The 23,385-nt window shown below is 45.7% G+C and overlaps 2 protein-coding genes across 4 annotated transcripts in view; one reads left to right on the forward strand and one right to left on the reverse strand.

Annotated features, from left to right (window-relative positions):
* The window catches only part of LOC306646612 (uncharacterized protein), a 111,488-nt gene extending 101,323 nt beyond the window's left edge, over window positions 1-10,165 (forward strand). The window contains exon 4 of the mRNA XM_079115248.1: window positions 9,597-10,165. Within this exon, the coding sequence (XP_078971374.1) occupies window positions 9,597-9,781 (185 nt within the window). The 3' untranslated portion in view covers window positions 9,782-10,165. The remainder of the gene's footprint in view (window positions 1-9,596) is intronic.
* Window positions 1-23,385, reverse strand: part of LOC306646624 (uncharacterized protein) — a 280,420-nt gene that overhangs the window by 100,759 nt on the left and 156,276 nt on the right. The gene's annotated exons all lie outside the window — the stretch shown is intronic.

Raw genomic sequence — 23,385 nt, forward strand, 5'->3', positions numbered from 1 at the left:
TTGTCTTTCTAGTTTGAATCATTTTACTTCATATATTTTGAAATTTTGTTATTGAATCCATAGGCAATTAGGGTTGTTTTAGTTTCTTGAAGAAGTTACTCTCTTAAGGTCATGAAACGTTCCCCTTTAGTTCTGAAAATATTTTCTTGAAATTTCTCTTCAGTTAATACCTGTGCTGCAGATCTTTGAAGCTTTCTGTCCCCATCTATGGCTTTTAAGCCATGGGTGTGTTGATACATAGTGTGACATGTGGATCTAGCATCTAGTTAGTGCTTGCTGTTTACACAGGATGAAACTTTATACCTCTGAATTACCATATACAGTTAATTTATATTTACATCAATCATTGGTACTGTTGGGGCAAAAAGAACCCCTGAGATGAAGGTCAGTGAATGTGTGTGAGTGATAGGTTTGATGAAGGACTGCTTGTGGATAGCAGGTTGAACAGTCCTGCCATCAGGCTCAGAGAGCATGCTGGAATGCTTTTGCAGCAATTCTCCATTCTCTCATTTATGATATGGTACACAGTAACAGATTTATTTTATCATTGGTTGACACTTAATTTTCCAAATATAAATTCTTTAAATAAAAACAAACTGGTTATTATGTGAAAACTTCTATTATAAGACAGGCTGTTTCAATGATACATGACTGTTTCTTGCTGGTTTCCAGTACGCTCCTGGGTCGATTCCTGATGAAAGTTAGGCTGCAAGTGCCAAGGATCTAATTTACAGGGATCCTGTACCCATTGCTATTCCAGGTACCGAGGACCTCCTAGGCCAGGCACACAGCCCTGCTGCTTTTGGCAAGGAGAAGAGCAGGCTCAGGTCGGACCTGTCTCTCTTTGCTTTTTAGCATCATTACCAATAATTGCTGAGAAACTCATGGAACTCTGAACTGTTGATCTGACTCAGTGGCTTGATTGGTCCAAAGAGTCAGTCCCCATATGGACAGCACAGTATTGAACAGCAAATCACCAGTTCTATCCATCTCTTTGTAGCCATTATGTCGATATGACTAGATTAACTCATTTTACAGAGACCTCTCTTTAAGCTTGAAGCCTGGGGTCTTGGTGGTCACAGGGTGAAGATAAACAGGTGTCTTCTTTGGTGTTCTTTTCATACTGGGGATTGAACCTGGGAGCATTTAACCTCTGAGCTGCACCCCCTGTTCTTTTGCATTTTCTTGAGACAGGGTCAAGATAAGTTGCTCATATCCTCATCGAATTGCTGAGTCTGGCCTGGAACTAGCAATCCTCCTGCCACAGCCTCCTGAGCCCCTGGCATGCACCACTTCCCCCAGCCCCAGGCTTTATTTTTAAATCATTTGGTATCAGTGTCACAAGGCCTTATCTCCTCAAACTCCATTCTATTTAGTGATACTCCTGAGCAGGGCTCTCCTCCTTTCCAGCCCATTTTCTTTCCCTTTATGTTATATCATTTGTCTCTGAAAGGATGCTCTGTTCTGGATTCGGGATTCTTTTAGTGTAAGCAGAGTGCAGTCGGTTTTCTGTACCAGCACATTGGGAGCAATGGGGTGACGGCCATCCCCACTGCATTCAAAAAAAGTAAAAGAAGAAAAGAAATGCTCCTCTGAGTGTATGATTAACTTTATCTGCTCGTTCTGGTGAGAGCTCACTTTTAATTACATGATTTTTCAGTTTTTTTTCATTGAATGTCAAAGTCCATATGTGAGAGCCCCTAATGATAGCTTCCCTGCACAGCCCCAAGATGGTGCATGTGAACAGGGTTATGATCTCAGCTGCTGCCAGTCTCCCTCCTGGAAGCAGGTTTTTTTTTTTTTTTTTTTTTTTTTTTTTTTTTTTTTTTTTTTTTTGTACCAGGGATGAACTCAGGGTGCTCAACCACTGAGCCACATCCTCAGCCCTATTTTGTATTTATTTAGAGACAGGGTCTCGCTGAGCTGCTGTGGCCTCACTGTGTTGCCAAGGCCAGCTTTGAACTGGGGATACTCCTGCCTCAGCCTCCAGAGCTGCTGGGATTACAGGTGTGCATCTCGGCACCCTCCCTTCATCCTGAATGTTCATGTCACCTCTCAGGTCATCCTTTCTCCTATGTAGATGATTATGTGTGCACGTTGTTACCCACGAAGAGACAAGCTATTAAAACACCCTCTGCAATACCTGTTTTGTTCTATGTGAAAGGAGGTTTGTGAAGAGAAGCAAGGGAACTGCACAGGGTCCACCCTTTAAATCAGCACTGACCCAAACCCACTGTCTTCATCTTCTCCCAAATGTCACCTCTTCCACGAGCCTTTCTGTACCCTCTGCACCCCATGGGTGTGTTCATGTCCCACCCTTGCCACCTCTGAATCATGATCCCGAGTGGCATGTGGGTTCCTGCTCTGACTCCTTGGAATTGCTGACCATTGCTCTGTCCTGCACCTTATGTCCCCACAAGCAGGCCTGGTACAGTGTAGAACTCTACCAGCAGTGGGGTGGCACAAGGCCTGTCCCACAGGAGGTGGCTTCCAGTGATGGAGAGAAAAAGCCAACACAGGTTGTTGCCCTGCATTCCCTGAGGTCCCAGTTCCTCCCAGTGCAGCAGAATTACCTGCTGTACTAACACTGTCACCAGGTGGTCAAAGAGGCCTGCATGCTGTGTTGGATCCTCACACTACCACAGTACTGCCCCTCTGTGCATCACAAGCAGGTACTCCTGTCAAGTCCCCAAAGCTACACGCTGTCATCAATACCTGCTTCCAATTGGTGCCCAGTGACACATGCCTGTAAACCCACCAACCTGGGGGCTGAGGCAGGGTGATCCCAAGTTCAAAGTCAGCCTCAGTAAAAGGGAGGCCCTGAGCAACTCAGTGAGACCCTGTCTAAATAAAATACAAAACAGGGCTGGGGATGTGGCTCAGTGGTTAAGTGCTCCTGGGTTCAGTCCCCCATAATTGTCCTCCCACGGCCCCAACAAAGAAAGCAGAATGGTCACAGTGAACTACCAGTCATTTGGAACATGATGGCCATATATTGCAATTTAAAAAAAAATTAACTTGAAAAAAAATCTCTTGGACACACTGAAAATGCACTGCATCCACCACCAGTGGATTCAGCAAATCTCAGACAAGAGAAAGAGAACATTTTCCTGCAGGGCCCACGGAGGTCTGATGGGCAGCTGGCTGGGAGGGTTGCGGGTTGCAGAGGTTTCTAACCAGCTGTGACCTTTGGCCTGTGCACCACCTCATCCACCGAAGAACCTGCAGGGGAGCAGGGTTCATGTTCAGGGGACGGCCAGCATGGGGCAGCACTGCCGCACTGACAGTTGAGCTGGAAACCAGGCTTCAGGGCCACCTGGGGACCCAGATTTCCAGTCAAGGTGGGTGTGGCCACCTCACAGCCCTTGCCTAGGGCCAGGGCATTGGCCGGTCCATGCACTTGGTGTGCAGCAGCCATTCTGGGCATTTTCTAAGTATCTCTGGAGGAAGATAGGAAGAAAACCACTCAGGAAAAGCAAAGTACATCCTTCCACACCCCTGCCCCCAGTGGTTACTTGAGTTACCAGTTAAGCAAAAGATCTGGATTTTAGACCCCGAAATTCACGAATGTTAGGGCCTGGAGATGAGGTGTCTCCCAAAACCTCCAGTGCGCGACCATGCAGGAATGTGCACAAGTGGATGACCAGCTGAGGAGCAGCCGAACTGGAATGGAAGAAGGAAGACGGGCAGGTCCACGTGTGCTGCAGGAAGTAGGTGATGGGGCCTGACAGTTTGTACCAGTCCCTTGTTCTTGCTGCCTCTGCTCCCGGGCTGCCATAAGCTGAGACTCTTTCCTCTACCTCACCTTTCCACCAGGTTCTGCCTCTCCTTGACCCAGAGCTCTGGAGCCCACTGACAGGGGACTGACCCTGAGCCAAAATAAACTTACCCTCCTCTAAATTGCTCTTGTTCTGGTAACAACCAGGAAACACTGAAACAGGGACCACCGCTGACACACTTTGCTGTTTTCTGCCATACGTTAGTCAACCATGTAATGATTGAAGGCCTATGTCTGTTCAATTCTATATCATAAGTCTTGGGGTGGGGGCACTGCTGCAGATGAGGACCTTGGCCATCAAGACAGATGAACCAAACCTTCCTTCAAGAAATTCCAACTCCATGAATTCTTCAAAGTTACCATGATACCAATTAGATGGGATTAGATGGGTAATTTTTTTGTTTTTGTTTTGATACCAGAGTGGAACCAAGGGGTGCTCGACCACTGAGCCAGGACCCCAGCCCTTCTTTATGATTTAGAGACAGGACCTGGCTGAGTTCCTTAGGGCCTGGCTGAGTTGCTGACGCTGGCCTTGAACTTGTGATCCTATATCTGCTCTCAAGTCATAGGGGCTCTAAGTGTTTGGCCCTGCCAATTAGGTATTTTTATAAGCACACTCTCAGTTTAAGCAATGATTCAGTATTCCAGATCAAGTCAAGACACAGTAAACACATATTTGAATCACAGCTGCATCTAAGACTTTGTGACTTCCTCATTTCTGATTTCCTTGGTAGATTGACTAGTTTCAGCTTGCAGGAAAAGCATTTTTCATTTTTTTGTGTGTTATTTCTTATACTAGCCAAAAAATAATGATATTGACATGTAACGTGCATTTAGTACTTTCCACGTGCCAGGTGCTTGTTAGGAATGCCTGACCTAGGAAGCCATTTGATCCATATGACAAACCTATGAGAGAGATACTTTAGACTATTTTATGTGACTCCAACACAATTCCACAGACTGGGTAATGTATAAAGCAGAACGTCTTTCTCTCATTTCTGCAGGCTGGGATCAAGGTGCCTGCCTCTGGGGAGGGCCTTCTTGCTACATTACAATGTGGTAAAAGGCATCATCCCCAGGTCAGAAAGCAGGCTTAGCTCTCCCTCCTCTTAGGAAACCACCAATGCCATCAGGGGACACCACACTTCTGACTTCACCTAACACTCATTACTTCCCAAAGGCCCCACCTCCAATTAGCATCAATTAATGTATTTGAGGGTGAGTTTTCCAGCACCTGAAATTTTTCAGGACACATTTAAACCGAAGCACTATAATGATTCCCTGTAGCAGAAGTTCAGAGAAGTTAAATACCAAGCAAGGCCACACAGCTAATACACAATGCAGTAGGATGTGAACTGAGAACATCTGGATCCACACTCCAGGTTGCTGGTCATAACATCTTACTGATATCAAATATTAATAACATACTCCTACACAGAAAATGAAATTTCCAGCAGGTGTGGGGTGCATGCCTGTAATCTCAGCGGCTCAGGAGGCTGAGGTAGGAGGATGCTGAGTTCAGGGTTGGCACCAGCAACTTATCGAAGCCCTAAGCTACTCAGTGAGACCCTGTCTCTAAAAGAAAAATTAAGAGAACTGGAGTTGTGGCTCAGTGTTCAAGTGCACCTGGGTTTAATCCATGGTACCAAAATAAATAAATAAATTACCAAATAAACAAACTTCCAGAGAGGATCAATTCACACTGCCCCTCTGCTGAGTCTCCACCTTTAATCATGGGTGATCCATAGCTGCCCCAGACATGGCTTCCTCTCTCCATTTCTGAGAAAATTCTCAGTCACTCCACGCCACGCCACCTTGACATCTCAGAGCAGTTAGAATCGCTTTGCTGTTTGACTTGGGTTTTTCCTGAATGAGCATCTCGGCAATCCTAACCTTTTCCTTTCTGTGCTCTGTCAATAAACCACCGCTTCTGTCACATTGCATGTAAATCCAATTGAAAACGTGTCATTTAAAATTGAATCACCCAGGTGGCCCAGACTGCAAACCTCTGTCACCCGCCTCCCATCAGCCCAAGGTGCTGGGCCAGGTGGTGAGGCAGCTCCTCCTCTGTCCCTAGAACCCCTCCCACATCTGTGCCTCCATCTCTGGAGCAGCTCCAAGAGCTCTTTGGCCCCCGCCTGCAGGTCTCCAGCCCCTGCCTCCCAGAGTCACTGCCAGACACAGCTTCCAGAGCCTGGCCCAGTGCAGGAGGACAGAGGTGCAGCACCGCAGAGCAGAGGAGCTGCCCAGGAGTGGAGGCTGCTGCCTTCCTGCTCTGCTGGAGGAGGAGGCTGTGGGTGGGTTGCCTCTCAGGATGGAGGAGGCTGAGAGCCAGGGAGCAAGAAACCAAAACTCCATACTGGCATCCAGGGGCCAGGCAGGCCACCTGGGCAGCAGTGGGATTGCTGATGACCCTGGGTTGCAGTGCAGCAGCAGAGTGTTGAGACACTGCAGGATCTGAGCAAGCCCCTCAGGAGCCTCCAAGTCCCCCTGTGTCACTGCCTCGGGCCCATCAAGCCCAGGGACAGCAGGTTGGCCATGTTTGCAGTGGGATCATCTGCACTGCTCTCCCTGGACAGGGTCTTGACCTGCTCTCCTTCAGCTGACAGTGTGGTCGTGGGTACAGCGTTAGTTCCAGCCTCATCATTGATGAGATGCAGTGACCATACCTAGAGGGCCATTGAGGAGACTCCCCGAGACAGTGTCTTTTGATTGTTGAACTGTCCTTCCAGGTGCAGTGGCACCTCTCTGTTCAGTTACTTGGGAGGCTGAGGTCGGAGGATACTAGTTCTACACCAGCCTCAACAAAGGAGAGAGGCCCTCCTCAATTGAGCAGAGGCCCATTCTCCAAACAGAGAACAAACAGGCCAGGAGGGGCCATGGTTAAGCCATTTCGGGTCCATCCCTAGGACCCAGAAGAACACAGAACAGAAGAAGCAAACACAGTGTTTTCTTCTGGGGGAAGAATCTCTTTCTTGGTCTCAGAGAGGAGTGGAGAAATCCTACTTCTGACTCTTTGTTGGGGAGTGTGTAACTTGGTTCCAGCTGTGAATCTTTAGTTAGTGACTAATTGACCTGCGAGAAGTTACTTGCACTGAGCCTCAATATGAGGATGAGAAAATAGGAAGCTGCCTCGTGTGCTGGGTTGCCAGGTCTGAGGCGGGGGAGGCTCAGGATCTGGCACAGGAAGATGAAATGGCCAGGAGGGCAGGAATGTTCCCTGGGTCCCTGTTGGACTCAGAATGGAGTGTGGCCTGTCATCCTCACTCCCTCCTCTCTAACTGCCTCATCTGTGTGATTGTGAGTGACCAGCCTGTGACCCAAGCATTAGAGGCTCCCCAGGTGATACAGGTGAGTGACAACCCACACACTTGAGGAGAAGCTCCTAGCAGATGGCAGAAGGACCCTGCAAGACATATGGGCAGCTAGGGAGGCCCCAATGACTCATCTAGTGTCATACAGAGAGCCCAAGGAGGGGAAGGGTCTGAAACTATCTGCCTCCAATTCCTGGGAAGCTGCTCCACAGGCCTTTGCTGAGCATGGAGGGAGGGTGTGTGGGTTGGCCACTCTCACTTGTGTCACAGGATCAGGGTAGCAGGTGACTCCAAAATGGCTCCCTTCTTGTGAGGAAGTGTGTCAGTTAAGGGGACCCCAGTTAAGGGGACCCCAGGAAATGGAACAAAGAGAACTTGGAACCCTGGTAGCCAGGGACCCAGAGACCGGGAACAGCCCCATCTGTTCAGTTGTATGGAGAGCCATCCAGAGCCATGAGCTCTTGCTGTCTCCTGACAGATTGCTGTACAGACCTCAGGAAGGCCCTGAGCATGGGCCCGTCCGAATGTGGAGGCGCTGGGTCAGTGTCCGGCCCCCTCCCATCTTATGAAGGTTTAGGAGGAAATGGAGAATGAGACACAGCAGCCCAGAGCAGGTGAGCTTAGGCTACCCCCCCCCACTCTGAACCTGTGTGGGAGACCCCAGTGCCTCATGGCTGTGCACATGTGTGTGTGTGTGTGTGTGTGTGTGTGTGTGTGTGTGTGTGTTTGTGTGTGTGTGCGTGAAAGAGAGAGAGAGAGAGAGAGAGAGAGAGAGAGAGAGAGAGAGAGAGAGAGAGAGAGAGAGAGAGAGAGTTCGTCTTTGGATCTCACTTGATCCGCCACCATCATTTGCAGGTTGCCACTCTTTCCATGTTGAAGTGTCCTCTTTGGTGCTCACACTAGGAGGAACAGAGCAAAGCTGCACCAGGGGACATGTCCAGCCTGGTAAAGACATTCAAGGTGCTGGTGGTGGAGGACATCATCAATTGCCTTGTGCCTGCCCTGCAGAGGGGCAACGAGGCCTTCGTCCACAAATTCCTGCACACCTACCGGAGTCTGACCAGCACCCACAAACTGGTGGAGCAGCTGTGTAGAAGGTGGGACCCTCCTCCCTGCCCAGGGACCCACCCCCTCCAGCATGTGTGGGAGGCCAGGCACCACGAACCCCATCACTGTGGAAGGACGGGCCGCAAGGACCACCCTGCCTGTGTGTGAGCAGGACAAAGGAGAAGGAGCTCTGACAGGTTGGCCTCAGGCTGGGGCCAAGGGCTCTGAGCTTCTCCCTGGGCCTCTCCTCAAGCTGTGAGGCCTCAGGAAAGCAGCTTCCACTTTTGGGAAGAAAAGGAAAGTGTGGATGGCTTATGGTAGGGTCCCTGATCACCATGAATCCAGACAGGGACCCCTGGGATGCATGCAGGGACTCAGGCATGGAAACAGAGAGGCAGAGGGTGGTGGGTCCATTCATCTCTCAAGGTAGCCTTTCATTCAGGTGGAAAACACTCCTCCCAACCCTCGGGAGCCCCAAGTCTCAGGAAGCTGGTCAATCCCACAAGGCACCTAGGAGGTAAGGGGCCTGGATTGTAAGAGGTGACACCTGCCTGGCCTTCTCTAGGTATGGAGACCTCAGGGCACATGAGGAGGAGGAGCAGCTTAAAGTGAAGAAGTGAGTGATCTTTAGTCAGAGAGGGAGGGTCCCCTTCTCCAGATGGGGCACTTGGGAGGCCGGTGTAGAGGAGGCTGGGCAAAGCCAGATCCACCCTGCTGTGACTCCCAACAGAGAGCTTTGCCTATAGCAGGACACAGAGGAGAGGGTCAGGAATCCAAGGAGCAGATGATTGGCTGGGGTCCCAGGCCAGGCCATGTGATAACCCCATCAACACAGATGATCCTGCCAGAGCACCCACACTCTCCCGCATGGAGACTGGACAGTAGCTGGAGGACCATGAACCACACACTTCCCTCAGGATTGCCCTCCTCACCCAGTTGCCCGGGGTCTGCCAAGCCATGCTGAGGGAATCCCATCACGCAGGGGGGCCTTGGGAAGGTCCAGCCTGAAGCACCAGGTGCTGATGGCTGCCTGCCCACTCCCACCTCTACAGCGCCTTCTGCTCCATCATCCAAATGCTGTTGTGTACATATCCTGAAGACTTCTTGGGGGCTCTGGGTGTGGACACCCTGAGGCATCTCAACACCTTCCTGCAGCTCACCATGCCTGGGATGGAGCTGAGCCTCCAAGTGCATTGGACTCCTGGCACAGCTGGAGAACCCCAATCACAGTGTCTGGGCATGTGACGAGGACACTGGGGTTGATGACGGTGTGAGGAAGCTTTGTGATGTCCCCACAGGAACTACCATTTGGTTACAAGCCACACAAGCCTGGTGGCACTGGTCTGAGAAGACACCTGCCATGGGAAGGGGAACTGCCTTACTCTGAGGGCAGGTGCTGGTGGCAAGCAGGAAAGGCACAGGGCAAGGCGGTCATGTTGTGCTCTTTTCTTCTGCAGCTGAAGTGCCACCAGAAGTGCCTCCAGCAGAAGAGCCCCAGTTTCTGGCAACACAGCTCAGGGCCATACCCGCTGAGCTGGGGGGAGATCCACCATCCAAACTGATGAACAGATTCACCGCGGCACCATCAGCAGAGGGAGCACAAGGGCCTCCAGAGGCCATGGAAAAACCTGGGGCTCAGTAGGCAGCTCAGCCGCCAGCCACCAGCCCAGAGGATGTTCACCCCTGCTTTCCTGGGACTGTGGAGGGAAAGACCCGTGTCCACATATCTTGGAATGGATTCTCCTCCCTCTCTGGTGGCAGCAGTTGCAGACACCAAGAAGCTAGAGGTGGAAGGTTCAGGAGGAGACAAGGCAAAGCCCACTCCACGTCTTCCTTGTTCCCAACAGAAGAGTTCTCTTTACGTTGTCACAGCTATCCATAGGTGTGTGTCATGGTGACCTTCACTCACACAGCCAGGTCTGAAGGAGCCATTCCCACATCTTTGACAGCACCACGTCACCAGAGGTGGACTTTTGCCCAGCTGATGATAAACTGCTTCTTCCCACCTGTGTCCACCTGCCCTCACAGGCTGACGTAGGTTCGTGTTTAGTGCTACCTTTCCTCCCTTTTGAATGTCCATTTACTCTGCTGCAGTGCACAGGGTGGACCCCTGCCTGCCCCTCAAGGCCCTGTCATCTCTACTCCAGCTGCTGGGCCCCCACCTTGCCTGTGAAGACAACCCCACTCTAATATTTGTCACAACTTCTCCTGATCTTTGCAACTCCATTGTTAACAACCTTCAGAGCTTTGATCCTCCTGAGAGCCGTGCTCACTGATGGTGGTTCCAGGGTGGCCAGATACTGAACCCACCTCCCTCAGCCAGCAGTGCACTGTGGGCCTGTCCTGGAGTGAGCCCTGTCCCCATCTGTTGTCCCTGGAAGGGTTAGTTCTTCACAGTCCTTCCTCACCTGCCTTCTTTTTCAGAGATGAACTGGGGACTCTCAGAACCTTTCCCCTTGTATGTCACAGCTTCAAGCCACCTTGAGGACAGCAGCAGCCACTGATGTCCACCTGGACTGCAGTGTGTGCACACAGTGACGTGGAATCCAGTTTCACAATGATATGCTTTCCCATAGGAAATGGGCATGTTTCTTTATATATTAGTGTTTTGGTTTTTTCTTCCAAATAGATTTTAGGATTCTAATGTAGGCTGTATTTTCTTCTTACAAATAGATTGATATTGTTCAATTTCTTTTTATTAATATTTTTAGTATTAATAAGTGGTGGCTAATTTTGTTGGAAAAGTGAAATTTTTCATAGTTTAAAAGAGAAACAGTGTTAGAGAGAGCTACTGATTGTTGCACCTTTGCCTTCTTTGTATCTACAAAGCAAAAACTCTTTCTCATAATAAGCTGTGGGCAGGTTTCTGAGTTAGAAAATCATACTGTATAGGAAGAAAGGGCCAGCAGCCTTCTGCTCCCTCACTGTGCCCCCCAAAGCTACATGTGTGGACAGTGCCCAGTGAGCTGGCCTTTGCCCTTCAGGACGGAGTGTCAGGCCACGTGGACACTCAGCCTGTGTCTGCCCTATGCTTTGGCAAATGTGCTTCACATGTTTTAACAATTTCCTTCTCTTACTATTGGACTCAGTGTGTTTTTGTTGGGATGAATAAACATCAGCCTGTGAAGCTCTCCTCACCCCTTTTTTGTGAATTTATTATAAAATGTTTCTTTCCTAACATGCAGCCCCAGCCTGCCTGCAGCCTGTGGAGCACAGAGCACCCTGTGCAGTCCCCACTCCAACCCCCAGGGGACAGGCCTGCTGGTGCCTGGAAACCCTCTTCCCTGCCCCACCCATGAGCAAGCATCCCCCTCAGCCCAGCCTGGCCAGCTCTCCACACTTAGGCTGGTGATGTCCCTCCTGGGGCTCCTCTCCCCAAGTCACACTGTGGTCTTCCCGTTTCCACAGGCTGAGTCCTGCTGAGGAGGTGGTGTCCCTGAGGGCAGTTACCTCCTCTGGGTACTGGCCATGGAGGGAGCTGTGTGCCCCTCAGTCCAGCCACAGGCCCGGCGGGTGCTCGTAGTATGGCTGCAGGCTGTGTTCCGCACATGGCTCTGGTGGCTCTGAGGCTCCAGTATTTCCTCCTGACACACCTGCTCAGGTCTTTGTCCATCCTCACCCGCAGTGGGCTCTCTCCCAGGCACCCCTGCAGACTTAAGGGCTCCGTCACCTGCTGACTGGTGGCTCCCACTGGCCTGCAGCTGCACACTGACCTCCGTGCTCAACGTCACAGTAGACGGTGCCTCTCTGGACAGTGGTCTCCACCAGCCCTGGACTCATCTGCCCGGCCCACTTCTCACTCTGAGGGCGACACTGCTGATGGTCATGTTGTCCAGTTCACCCTCCTCTCCCCTTCTGCCGGGCGCAGTGAGGGCCTTAAGACCTCAGACCTGTCCCTTGCCCAGGAGGCAAGAATGTTCCCCTGAGGTCCTCCACATGTTGTGCAGGGTCTGAACCTCTCCCTGGGGCCTCACCACCTGCACCCATCCATGTGTCTCGTGTCACACTTCCATAGGGGCATCAGGAAGTGTGGGCACCCCAGCTGGGGTCCTCACATCCTCTGGCGAGGTCCACAGCCTGCACTCGAGCTTAGTGTTCCCTCTGCTGCCACTAGGAGCACTCTGGCTCAGGAACAGCAGTGTTACCAACGCTCTCCCATGTGGCAGGGGAATCCTCGGCCATCATCCTTTATAGCACATTGCAGATCCCTGATCTTCTACATGTGGATATGGGTTTAGAATCAGCTTGTGAGGGTCCCAAAAAGAGACCATGCAGTGACAATGTGCTGTATGTGCAGGTCCATCTAGCCTGGGGTGACTGCTGTGCAGCATCTGCCCAGCCTGAGGGGAGCCTCTGCCTGGCTGTCCCAGTGAGGGGAGAGCCAGCCCCACCGGAAGGAGATCTTACCGAGCCAGGGCTGCCCACCACAGTCCGAGGTGGGCATTTCCCATTAGCAGATGGCAAACAAGTTCCCTCTCCAGCCATTCTGAAGATGCAGCAGGACCCAGTGTGCACTGCAGACCCAGGCTTCTCACCAGATTCATGTGGAAGCACCTGGCTAGGTGCTGCCAGGTCCTGAGCTGCCCTCCACTTGAGCAGAACACCCAGTGCCAAGAGCCTATTCTCCTCACAGTCTTGGAGTGATGGCCCCTTCTCCCAGGTCCAGGTCCACTCCGCTGTGCTTCCAGTCTGGGAGGGCAGCACTCACTTCCCACAGGCAACTGGCTAGGCCCTAGCCAGCAGTGGGCTCCAGGCAGCGAAGGCGCTCTGCAGACTGCGGCAGCTACAGGCAGAGGGCCACCAGCGGGTGGTGGCTCCACACAGTGCGGGCCCGTGGGCAGCTCCCTCGCCACTCTCCATGTCTGCTGATGGGTCCACAGCACCATGCTTGGAGGGACCCAGAGGGCACCTCCCATATTTGAGCTCTGAGCATGACCCAGTCCAGCTCCTGGGCACGGCCAGCCTTCCCGCACCTGTGGAAGACCCTACTGCATTGTGATGCAAATTTTTTTCATTGCAATGAAATTATTAATTAGTAATAAAATTTCATGCCAATCAGGGCACAGTGGCACATGCCTGCAGTCACAGCGCTTGTGAGGGTGAGGCAGGAGGATCCTGAGTTCAAAGTCAGCTGCAGCAAAAGTGAGGTGCTAAGCAATTCAGTGAGACCCTGTCTCTAAATAAAGTACAAAATAGGGCTGGGGATGTTGCTCAGTGGTTATGCACCCCTTAGTTCAATCCATGGTACTGAAAAGAAAAAAAAAAAAAAAGAGAGAGAGAAGAAAAATTTCATGTTGACTCATGGAAAGTGCAAGTCAAATCTTGTGCCAGGCTGTGCCACCCTCCACATTGTGTAGCTGCAGATAAAGTCCCCAGCACAGCAGGTAGGTCCTGTGGGGAAGGACACACACACACACACACACACACACACACACACACACACACAGACAGTGCACCCTGGAGAAGGTGATATAGAAGCTCCTTGGAATGAGGCCCAGGAAGGACATTGAGGACGCTGGGTACTCAGAGGAGGATGCCTTCCCTGGGGCAGTGCCCCTGAGGCTTAGGGATGGAAGATCCGGGGTCAGGCAGAGCGGGTGTCTCTGGAAATTTCATGTCATTTGGACCTCACATTCCTCAGCTGTGAAATGGGCCAGTAGCCTGCTCCCAGGGTGGTAGGAACACAAATTGAATGTGGCAGCCCACTAGCCCCCGCCCACCTTGTTTTAAAATAAGTGCAACAGCCGTTCATGTGTGAAAGACGCAAGGCGGAACTGGACGGGTGGAGGGGATCATGTTCAAGAAGCATGTTCATCTCTTCCAGAGTCTAATGCAGGCTGGGTGGAGACTCAGTGGTAAAGCACTTGCCCAGCCTGTGTGAGACCCTGGGTTCCATCCACACCACCACAGGTAAAAGTAAGTAAATAAGCAACCAAAAATATAAATGAATAAGATAAAGTATCATGAACCCAGAGATGCTTCACCCTGAGCTGCTTCTCCACACTGTGGGCATGTTTCTATTGAGAGGATCTCACTGATTTTCCAAGGCTGCCTTTAAATGTGAATCCCAGCCTGACACCTCAAGATGCTGCAAGGCAGGCCTATTCCTAGGCCCAGCTAAGTGGAACTCATCATAAGACTTGAAACTGGACCTCAACCTTTGGGGTGGACTCTCAGTGAGGGTCACTGTTCAAAGCAATTCATGCACACTAGATGCTGGGAAGGTCCTGGAAACACCCCCGCTGACATCACCATGAGTCAGAGAGCCTCTTCAGGACTAGGCCTTTGAGGACCACCCTTTAAAAGGTCCTGGGATTGTCAGACTCAGAGCCCCAGGTGTGGCCTGCCTGACTGGAGGCAGTTGCTGTGGGAACGGCCCACTCTTGCCTGCTACTGCACCACTCTGTTTCGATGCCTGGCATGTGAGGGATCCTACCAGATGATACCCTGATACGTGGCCTCAAAAAAGACAGCACACACTGTGATGGCTGACAGATCTGACTTCATGAGAATGTTATAGGCCGACTCTAAGGAAAATGACTAAACAGACTCTGTTTTGTTCTGAGACTCAATGTTAGGTAGGAAATAAGCTTCTCCCATGGGAACATCCCACCCTTGTGCCCATCATCAGTTACTTGGTGTGACATGTTTAATAATGTACAATGGCAACTCCTATGTAGTAAAAAATTGCTCTCTTTTGATTCCGATTGCTCCTAAACAATGTACCATGTGAACAGGGATTGTGTGGATGTTAGCATCCATTCATTAGTTTGTACCTAGATAAAGGTCATTTTGACCCACTTCCCCCTGTGTCTATGATCTCATGATGTTAATGTGTACTTTTGAATCATAGCAACAGACACTTATGATTGATGTGATTTTTGGTATAAGAGCCCCTACAACCCAGTGGTCAGGGCTGTTCTCCCAATAACCATTTCTGGGGCATTGTGTGAGACAGTCACCCAGTCAGCTTAATAAAGACTCTCAAATTTGGACTTCTCAGTGGTGATTGGTCTGTTCTTAAGTTGCACCCCATAACATTTGAAGGCCCCAGTGAGATCCTCACTGCCTGGTGGGCAACCACCACTCACCACTGACCTGGAAACTCCTGCGGAGGGGAGAGGCCACAAAGTTGCTCCTAGGGGAAGGTCTCTGAGAGACGTTCCTCAGCCCAAGGCTTCACAGTCTGTGGAGCCCCACCCCAGGACTGAACTAAATTCTCTGAGAGAGTCACCTGTTTCTGCACCCCTGGGGGACGAGTAAGTCTGTTTCTGGCGGATCCACATCTGGCGACTCTGAGGAAGGCTGGACACAGCATTACCTCCGGACTCTGGGACTGGCAAGACGTTGCTCAGTCCCTCTGGTCTGGAATCTGGAGTGGCCACTTGTCCGTGTCTTTGGTGTTTTATCTGTTCTGTGTTTGTTTGTCCTTTTCTGTTTTTTGTTGCCCTTAAGTGTAAGCGTGGGTCAGTCTCCCTCACATCAGTCATGTACTCCCCTCCAGTGCATGTTAACTGATTTCCAGGAATTCCAGAAGAGAGCCAGTGACCATGGGGTATCTTTCCTCTCTCTAAATTCTGTGAGAGAGAATGATCAACTTTTGAGGTCAGATGGCCCCCATTGGGGACCATGAAATTGTCTTTGGGCAGCCCCAACATCTTGATCAAATATTTTATAGTCAAATTTGGAAAAAAAAATTGTTAAAAATGTTTTTAACCATGTTCACTTGTAAAGATAGAAAGAGCCCGCACCTGTGTAAAGACAAATACGAGGCTCTTCCCAAACTGCCCTTAACCTCTCATAAAAGCTGCAAAGAATTTTCATCTCTTATCTTATCTGTAAAGGCCATGTGACTGACCCAAAAGCAAAGCTTGCTTGGCACAAAAGCAAACATAAAGATAATGATAACCCTCCTCTTGGAGGTCAGGGTGACCCACAACTTAAAATGACATGCTTTGTATACAATTTTATATGTTAACCAATTAAAAAGAACACTGTAAAACTGTTTGCCTTTCATTATAAAAAGCCTGCTGAACAAGGGCTCAGGGTCTCTTAGCATCACCGGTTACCAAGTGTGCAGTGGACCAGGCTCAAGCTTGCTAATAAATGACTCTTTGTTGCTTGCATTGATAGTGGTCTCTGGTGGTCTTTGTGGTGTCTTGAGCCGCTGGGCACAACACACTAAGGTTTACATTAAAATATCAACAGTTGCCAATAGGAACTTCCAACTATTGGACTTGGTCTACCAAAATGCCAGGCTAAAATTTTGATGGCTGCCATCCAAGAGACCAGAAAAACTGGTTTAGAACAAGACCCCAACCTGAGGGGGCTCTCCCAAGGAGAACAATGGAAAGTAGCTCCCTTGCTGTCTCTTTAGGAAACTCCTTCAAGGAGGGATCGGGCATAACATTTGTCTATATTCTCTTAATTCCTTTACATCTCTGATGAGAGGGACCACAGAGGCCAAAAAGACTTTAAAATTCTATTTTTTTCAGTTCATAATTTTGATCTCGTATGTCTAGGTTAATTTTTGATCAGACCTATTTTATCGAACTATAAATTTTTCTTAATGCTGTTTCATTCAAAGGCCAATTTACAAGGGTTAACTCTCAATCTAATGGGTTTAAAAAATAAGCTATAAGGCCTCTGTCCATCTGTTTATGTTATGTATATGTACACTGGAGTATTGTCATGTCTACGTATATTTGGTACCAAAATTGACATGTGAGCTCATAAATTAAAATTAAGAAAATAGATCCAAATGTTTTTGATTCACATGATTTATATTGTTTTTAAAATGGGTAAACAAAAAATATGGCTTTCAAGTTAGTAACACAGTTTTGATTCCAGGTGGTCAAAAAGTAAATAAAATGTTATTTTTATAAAATGTTTAATACCCATTGTTTCTAGATTTTTCTTCAACAGGAAAGAAATGACTGATACAGCCTAACACACTTCTCTGATATCTTGGTTTAAAAAAATAACTAAATTAGATTTAACATATATGGGATTGATCATGGATGTGTTTGTTAGAGATAGCTGATTGATTTAAAAATTAAAATGCTAACTGTATAACATCAATTCTCTTAACTCCTTAAATTCCACAGGGTAACATACTTAAAACATTTTTGGTGTTTTCATAAATTGGTAAATAAGAAAAAGGATTTGTATTTACTTTATGTTATCACTGAAAACATGGTTACTAAAAGTCTTAGCAGGTATTATTCTATATAAAGAGTCCAAATGTTTCAACTATATTTAAATAGAGTTCCAAAAGTAATAAAGTATTTTATCATATTAAAATGGAGTAATTTATCTAAATTCAGAAATTTATAAGGATTGTTTAGAATATAATTTTTTAAAAAAGAAATCAACTGATTAAAAAATTAAAACATTACAAGTTTTTGGATATAAAAATATATTTCAAAAAAAGTTTCTAGGTAAAAATGTCTTTATGTGATCAATTAAAGCTGTAATACAGCTAAGTAAACAACAAGAAGATCAAATTAAGAGATTAAAAAAGGTTACTTAAGGGTATGTTTTAAAAGGTTTACATGTATATGTAAGTATCACAACAGTTAAAACTATTCAAGGGTTTTTCCTAAAGTCAAATATTAATGAACTAATGAAATCCTAATTTAAGTCTATTTGCTAAAATGACCAATGATTCTTAAAACATTAACATTGTATCTGTTAAGTTTTATTTAGAGTAACTAATCTTAAAAATTGGGGGGTTATACAATTCTGGTTAAACAGTAACTGTTATTTTAGAGTAATGTACTACATAACAATGTTTAAATTTTCTTTAAAAGTTAAACATGGTTAATATAAAATATCAATGCAATTATAATTCTATTACACTTTTTTATATATTAAATGTGTTCATAACTTCCAGGTATACAAGTCTTTAATGGTTTAAAAGAACAATTTATCAAGCTGGTGTTCTCCAACCTAAAGTTGTAGTGGTGATTTTAAACTTATCAAAATAAGAAATTTTATTGGGGATTTATTTGTATCATTTAGTGTTCTGTAACTAGACCTGAACCTTGTGTTACCTTCTGCACTGGGATAAAAATGTAAATGTATTTCTAAAAGATAATGAAAGTCTGATCTGTTTAAAGGTTAATATCATGAAACAGGAAAACATTTTGCCACTTTTCTACAAAAAAGAAAATTAAAAGCTCTCTCAGCTTTCTTTGATTCATGTTTTGGTGTAATATCATACTGTGTTCACTAACATTCATATAAAATTAAGAAACAATATATGTAAAGTTTATAAAATGATATTTAACAAAAATATAAAGAACAGCTTCAGAACAAGACCACTTACCTAAGATTTATGGAGAGCCCTGCCTTACCTGAGATAAGGTTCTGGCTCCCACCTTACTACATGTTACAATGGCTCCAAAATAAGTCAGACTTCAGCTCATTTAAAGTTATATTCAACAGATTGATTTTTGTTATAAAATTACTGTGATGTCCAACAGGGGATATAATATATAGCTCAGTCAAAATTTAAGGTAGCTATTACACCACTAAATATGTTTTTACTGTTGTTAACTCCATTTTGTATTTTCATTGTAAACTCTGTAACTGTTGTCTGATGAATGTTTTACAGAGGTACTGCTTCAAGAACAATCTAAATTAATTTGAGAGAATATGCCATCATGTATAGGACAGATAATATAGACCCCAGTTTAATAAAAGTTGGTAAATAACTATAAAGTCATAGACATTAAAGTTAAAACTCAGTACTCTTACTGTATGACTGGTGAAACTGACTTGCTGGATGTTTACGATCAAAATATAAAGATTGAGATTAAAATAAAGGGGTCAAGAGAATCAATATTTGGCTCTTGCCCTCAGAGTCAGTCTAAACCCAGGGAACAATAGAACTTCTCTAAGAAGCTTTGCAACTCTGGCTCACACAACCTTCCCATCAGGGAGACTGATGAGACCCCTAAGAATGAGAAGCCAATCAGTGCACCTGTTACAGAGGAGGGTCTTTGGTAAAGGAAGCCATCCCTAATGCTTCCAATGGAAGCCACCTCATTGAGGAGACCCTACCAGGCAAATGTCACTAATGGAGATAAGAAGCTCCTCTCAAGTTCCCCAAGAGTGACCCCTGTAGGAACTCAGCTGACTCTTAACAGCAGATAGAAACAAGGTCAATTTGACCACCTTGATCTTAAACACCTAGCAAAAACAGTTAAAACTAAAACCTCATTCCTGGACATTTAAAAAACTAAACAATAGTTATTTTAATGTAACTTGAAATGTACACTTGTCTTAGCCCCACCCCCAAAATTAGTAAAACTGAAGGTGGCAAAAAAGATTCTTAGACAAAAGTGCTTGATAATTATCAAAAGAAACTATCAGAGTTATACGTTTTTAGTCATTTTAAGGCCTACAGATCTTTCTAACCTGCAATAGAAGTATACTTAATCAATGTTTGCTAGTATGATTCTGTAGCCCTGAGTAACAAAAATAAAAGGATCTCTACTAAACAAAAAGATCATGCCAGTAAAAAGATATTTTACAAAAATCAGATGACATTGAGTAACTTAACTAAATATTGTGTTTACATTACTGATAACTCTAACAGTGTTAAGATTTACAACTAGGGTCTTATCCTCTCCAGCCTTATTGGACTTTGTTAGGCCTTTTTATGTAAACAACATCTCAGTTCTTTCACCTCTTTGCAAGAGATTATTAATTTCTATCAGCTTCATGATATTCATTGACAACTTTCAGATGCTATTTATTTTGTACTCTTGTTTTTTGTTTCTTTCATAAAACAAGACTTTTACCACTAGAAAGGAATTTATACTGCTTGCCCCACCCCACATTACCTCCTCTCAGCTTGAGGCAGCAAGAGTGGTCATCACCCTTTTTCTTTAAAGGAGTAAATAGTCCCTAAATTTAAAGGGGCAATAATAAAAATGTTTAAAAAGACAGTCAAAATAGGTAAATTGGGTTAAATCACAAAAATAAGGGCTAGTTTGGATCCAGAAAGTTGGAGGCAATGACCTGAGAGAGATTAAAATGTTAATGCTTCCAGAGCCCTTCCTCCACCCTTACCAAGAACCTGCTCCTGTTCTAACCTGTTTTTAAGTCTCTCCAATGGGTTAAACTTATGAGAGAACCAGCCCCAAGACAGCACTGATTTCCAACACCCATTTCAGTCAGAAGATTATGTCTATAATGAATTGATCCAGAAAGGACTAACGCCCAACTGAAATGGAAGGGATGTCACTCACAACATGGACACATAACATCTGAGTCAAGACAACAGAAAAATGAACAGCCCTCAGAGACCCCCAAACACCATCTAAAGATAAGACATGTTTAATGTTCTTTCTTTTGCTTGGACTATGTCAGGCATAATTCCATGCATAGCCCTTCAAAATTTGAGATTACCAAATGGGGTAAATTCTGTGTTACTGTTCACATCATTCACCAGGAGTACTATTATGATAAAGATGGAAGAAAAAAGCATATGAAACTAATATCTAAACAAGAAGCCACTGTCTTAATTCCCCTCCTAGTGGGAATAGGTATAGAGTGCTCCACAGCTGTAGGAAACACTACCCTGAATACTGGAAAACAGAATTTCAAAAGTTTAAGTAGACAAAGAGATTTAGACTTAAATATGTTAGAGATAGAATCCAGTCTGTTAAGCTAATATTGTTGGACACAATCTATAATCACCTATGCACTACTAATGAATCAATGGTTTCATCATGTACATAAAACAAGGGGGAATATGATGGGTTGACACATTTGACTCCATGAGAACGTTGTAGGTCAGATTCTGGGGGAAATGGCTAAACAGACTCTACTTTGCTCAGATGTTGGGGGCAGAGTATGAATGAGGAAAAGAGAAAATACCTAGAGTTACATGAAAATCCAGTCATGCATTTGCTCAGAAAATGCTCTTCTTTTGCAGCCTAAATCTGTGTGCATAGGGAAAGCTCAATTCATGGAAATCGAAACAGTTTGTTATAACACAAGCACCATGCCTGGTGGAACCCCCACATCTTTGGAGCAAGTGGGTATGAGGAGGAGAGATGATAGGCAAAGTTTCTTTGAAACCCATTCATGAAACTTTCTCAGAAAAGTAACTTCAATTTCAACCCCATTCAGCCTGCATGTTAGAGTATTTCAACAGGAATACATAAGAGGCTTGACTAGAGAACCTGGAGATAGAGTGCTCAGATGTTGGGGGTAGAGTGGGAATGAGGAAAAGAGAAAATACCCAGATTTTCATGGAAATCCAGTCGTGCATTTGCTAAGAAAATCCTCTTCAGTTGCAGCATAACTCTGCATGCATAGGGAAAGCTTAATTCATGGAAATCGAAACAGTTTGTTATAACACAAGCACAGTGCATGTGGAATCACCACATCTTTGGAGCAAAGTGGGTATGAGGAGGAAAGATAATAGGCAATGTTTCATTGAAATCTATTTGTGAAACTTTCTCAGGAAAGCAACATCAATTTCACCCTATTTAGCCTGCACGGTAGAGTACTGCAACAGCAATACATAAGGGGCTTGCCTAGAAAACCTGGAGGTAGAGTGCTCGGGAGTTGGGCCCAGTGTGTGAATGAAAAATAGAGAAAATACCCAGAATTTCATGGAAATCCAGTCGTGCATTTGCTCAGAAAACGCTCTTCAGATGCAACCTAACTCTGCATGCATAGGAAAAGCTCAATTAATGAAAATCGAAAAAGATTGTTAAAACTGAAGCACCAAGCAATGTGAAACCATCACATCTTTGGAGAAAAGTGGGTATGAGGAGAAGAGATGAAACCCATTCCTGAAACTTTCTCCAAAAAGCAACTTCAATTTCAGCCCTATTCAGCCTGCACATTAGAGTACTGCAACAGAAATAATAAGGGGCTTGTCTAGCAACTCTGGAGGTAGAGTCCTCATATATTGGGGGAAGAGTGGGAATGAGGAAAAGAGAAAATACCCAGAGTTTCATGGAAATCCAGTCGTGCATTTGCTCAGAAAACGTTTTTCAGTTGCAGCCTAACACTGCGTGCATAGGGAAAGCTCAATTCATGGAAATCAAAACAGTTTATTATAACAGAAGCACCATGCATGTGGGAACCACCACATCTGCAGAGCAAAGTCAGCATGAGGAGGGGAGATGATAGTCAAAATGTCATTGAAATCCATTCTTAAAACTTTCTCAGAAAAGCAACTTCATTTTCAGCCCTACTCAATCTGCACAATAGAGTACTGCAAGAGAAAAATACATAAGGAGCTTGCCTAGAATACCTGGAGGTTTTTTTTGTTTTTTTGTTTTTTTGTTTTTTTGTTTTTTTGAGGCTATTACAAATGGGGTTGTTTGCCTCATTTCCCTTTTAGATGGTTCATTGCTTGTGTATAACAATGCTTTAGATGTATGCATGTTGATTTTACAGCCTGCTATTTTTCTGAATTCATTGATGAAGCCTAGAAGTTTTCTGGAGGAGGTTTTTGGATCCTCTAAATATAGAATCATGTCATCTGCAAATAGTGACAGCTTAAATTCCTCTTTTCCTATTTGTATCCTTTAATTTCTTTGGTCTGCCTAAGTGCTCTGGCTAGAGTTTCGAGGACAATGTTGAATAGAAGTGGTGAAAGAGGACATCCCTGTCTTGTTCCCGTTTTTAAAGAGAATCGTTTCAGTTTTTCTTCATTAAGAATGATGTGGTCCATGGGCTTAGCATAAATAGCCTTTACAATATTCAAGTAGATTTTTACTATCCCTATTTTTTTAGTGTTTTGAGCATGAAGGTGTGTTGTATTTTGTTGAACGCTTTTTCTGCATCAAATGAAATAACCATATGATTCTTATCCTTAAGTCTATTGACATGATGGATTACGTTTATTGATTTACGAATGTTGAACCATCCTTGCATTCCAGAGATGAACCCCACTCGATCGTGGTGCACAATTTTCTTAATATGTTTTTGGCTGTTTTGCCAATATTTTGTTAAGGATCTTTGCATCTATATTCATCAAGGGTATTGGTCTAAAATTTTCTTTCCTTGATGTGTCTTTTCCTGGTTTGTGTATGAGACCAATATTAGCTTCGTAGAATGAGTTTGGTAGGGTACCCTCCTTGACTTTTTCCTGGAATACTTTGAGAAGTATTGGAATGAGTTCATCTTTGAAGGTCTTGTAGAACTCACCTGAGAATCCATCTGGTCCTGGGCTTTTCTTGGATGGTAGATTTTTCATGGCTTCTTCTATTT

Source organism: Sciurus vulgaris (assembly GCF_902686455.1).
Source record: "Sciurus vulgaris genome assembly, chromosome: 16".
Lineage (NCBI taxonomy): Eukaryota > Metazoa > Chordata > Mammalia > Rodentia > Sciuridae > Sciurus > Sciurus vulgaris.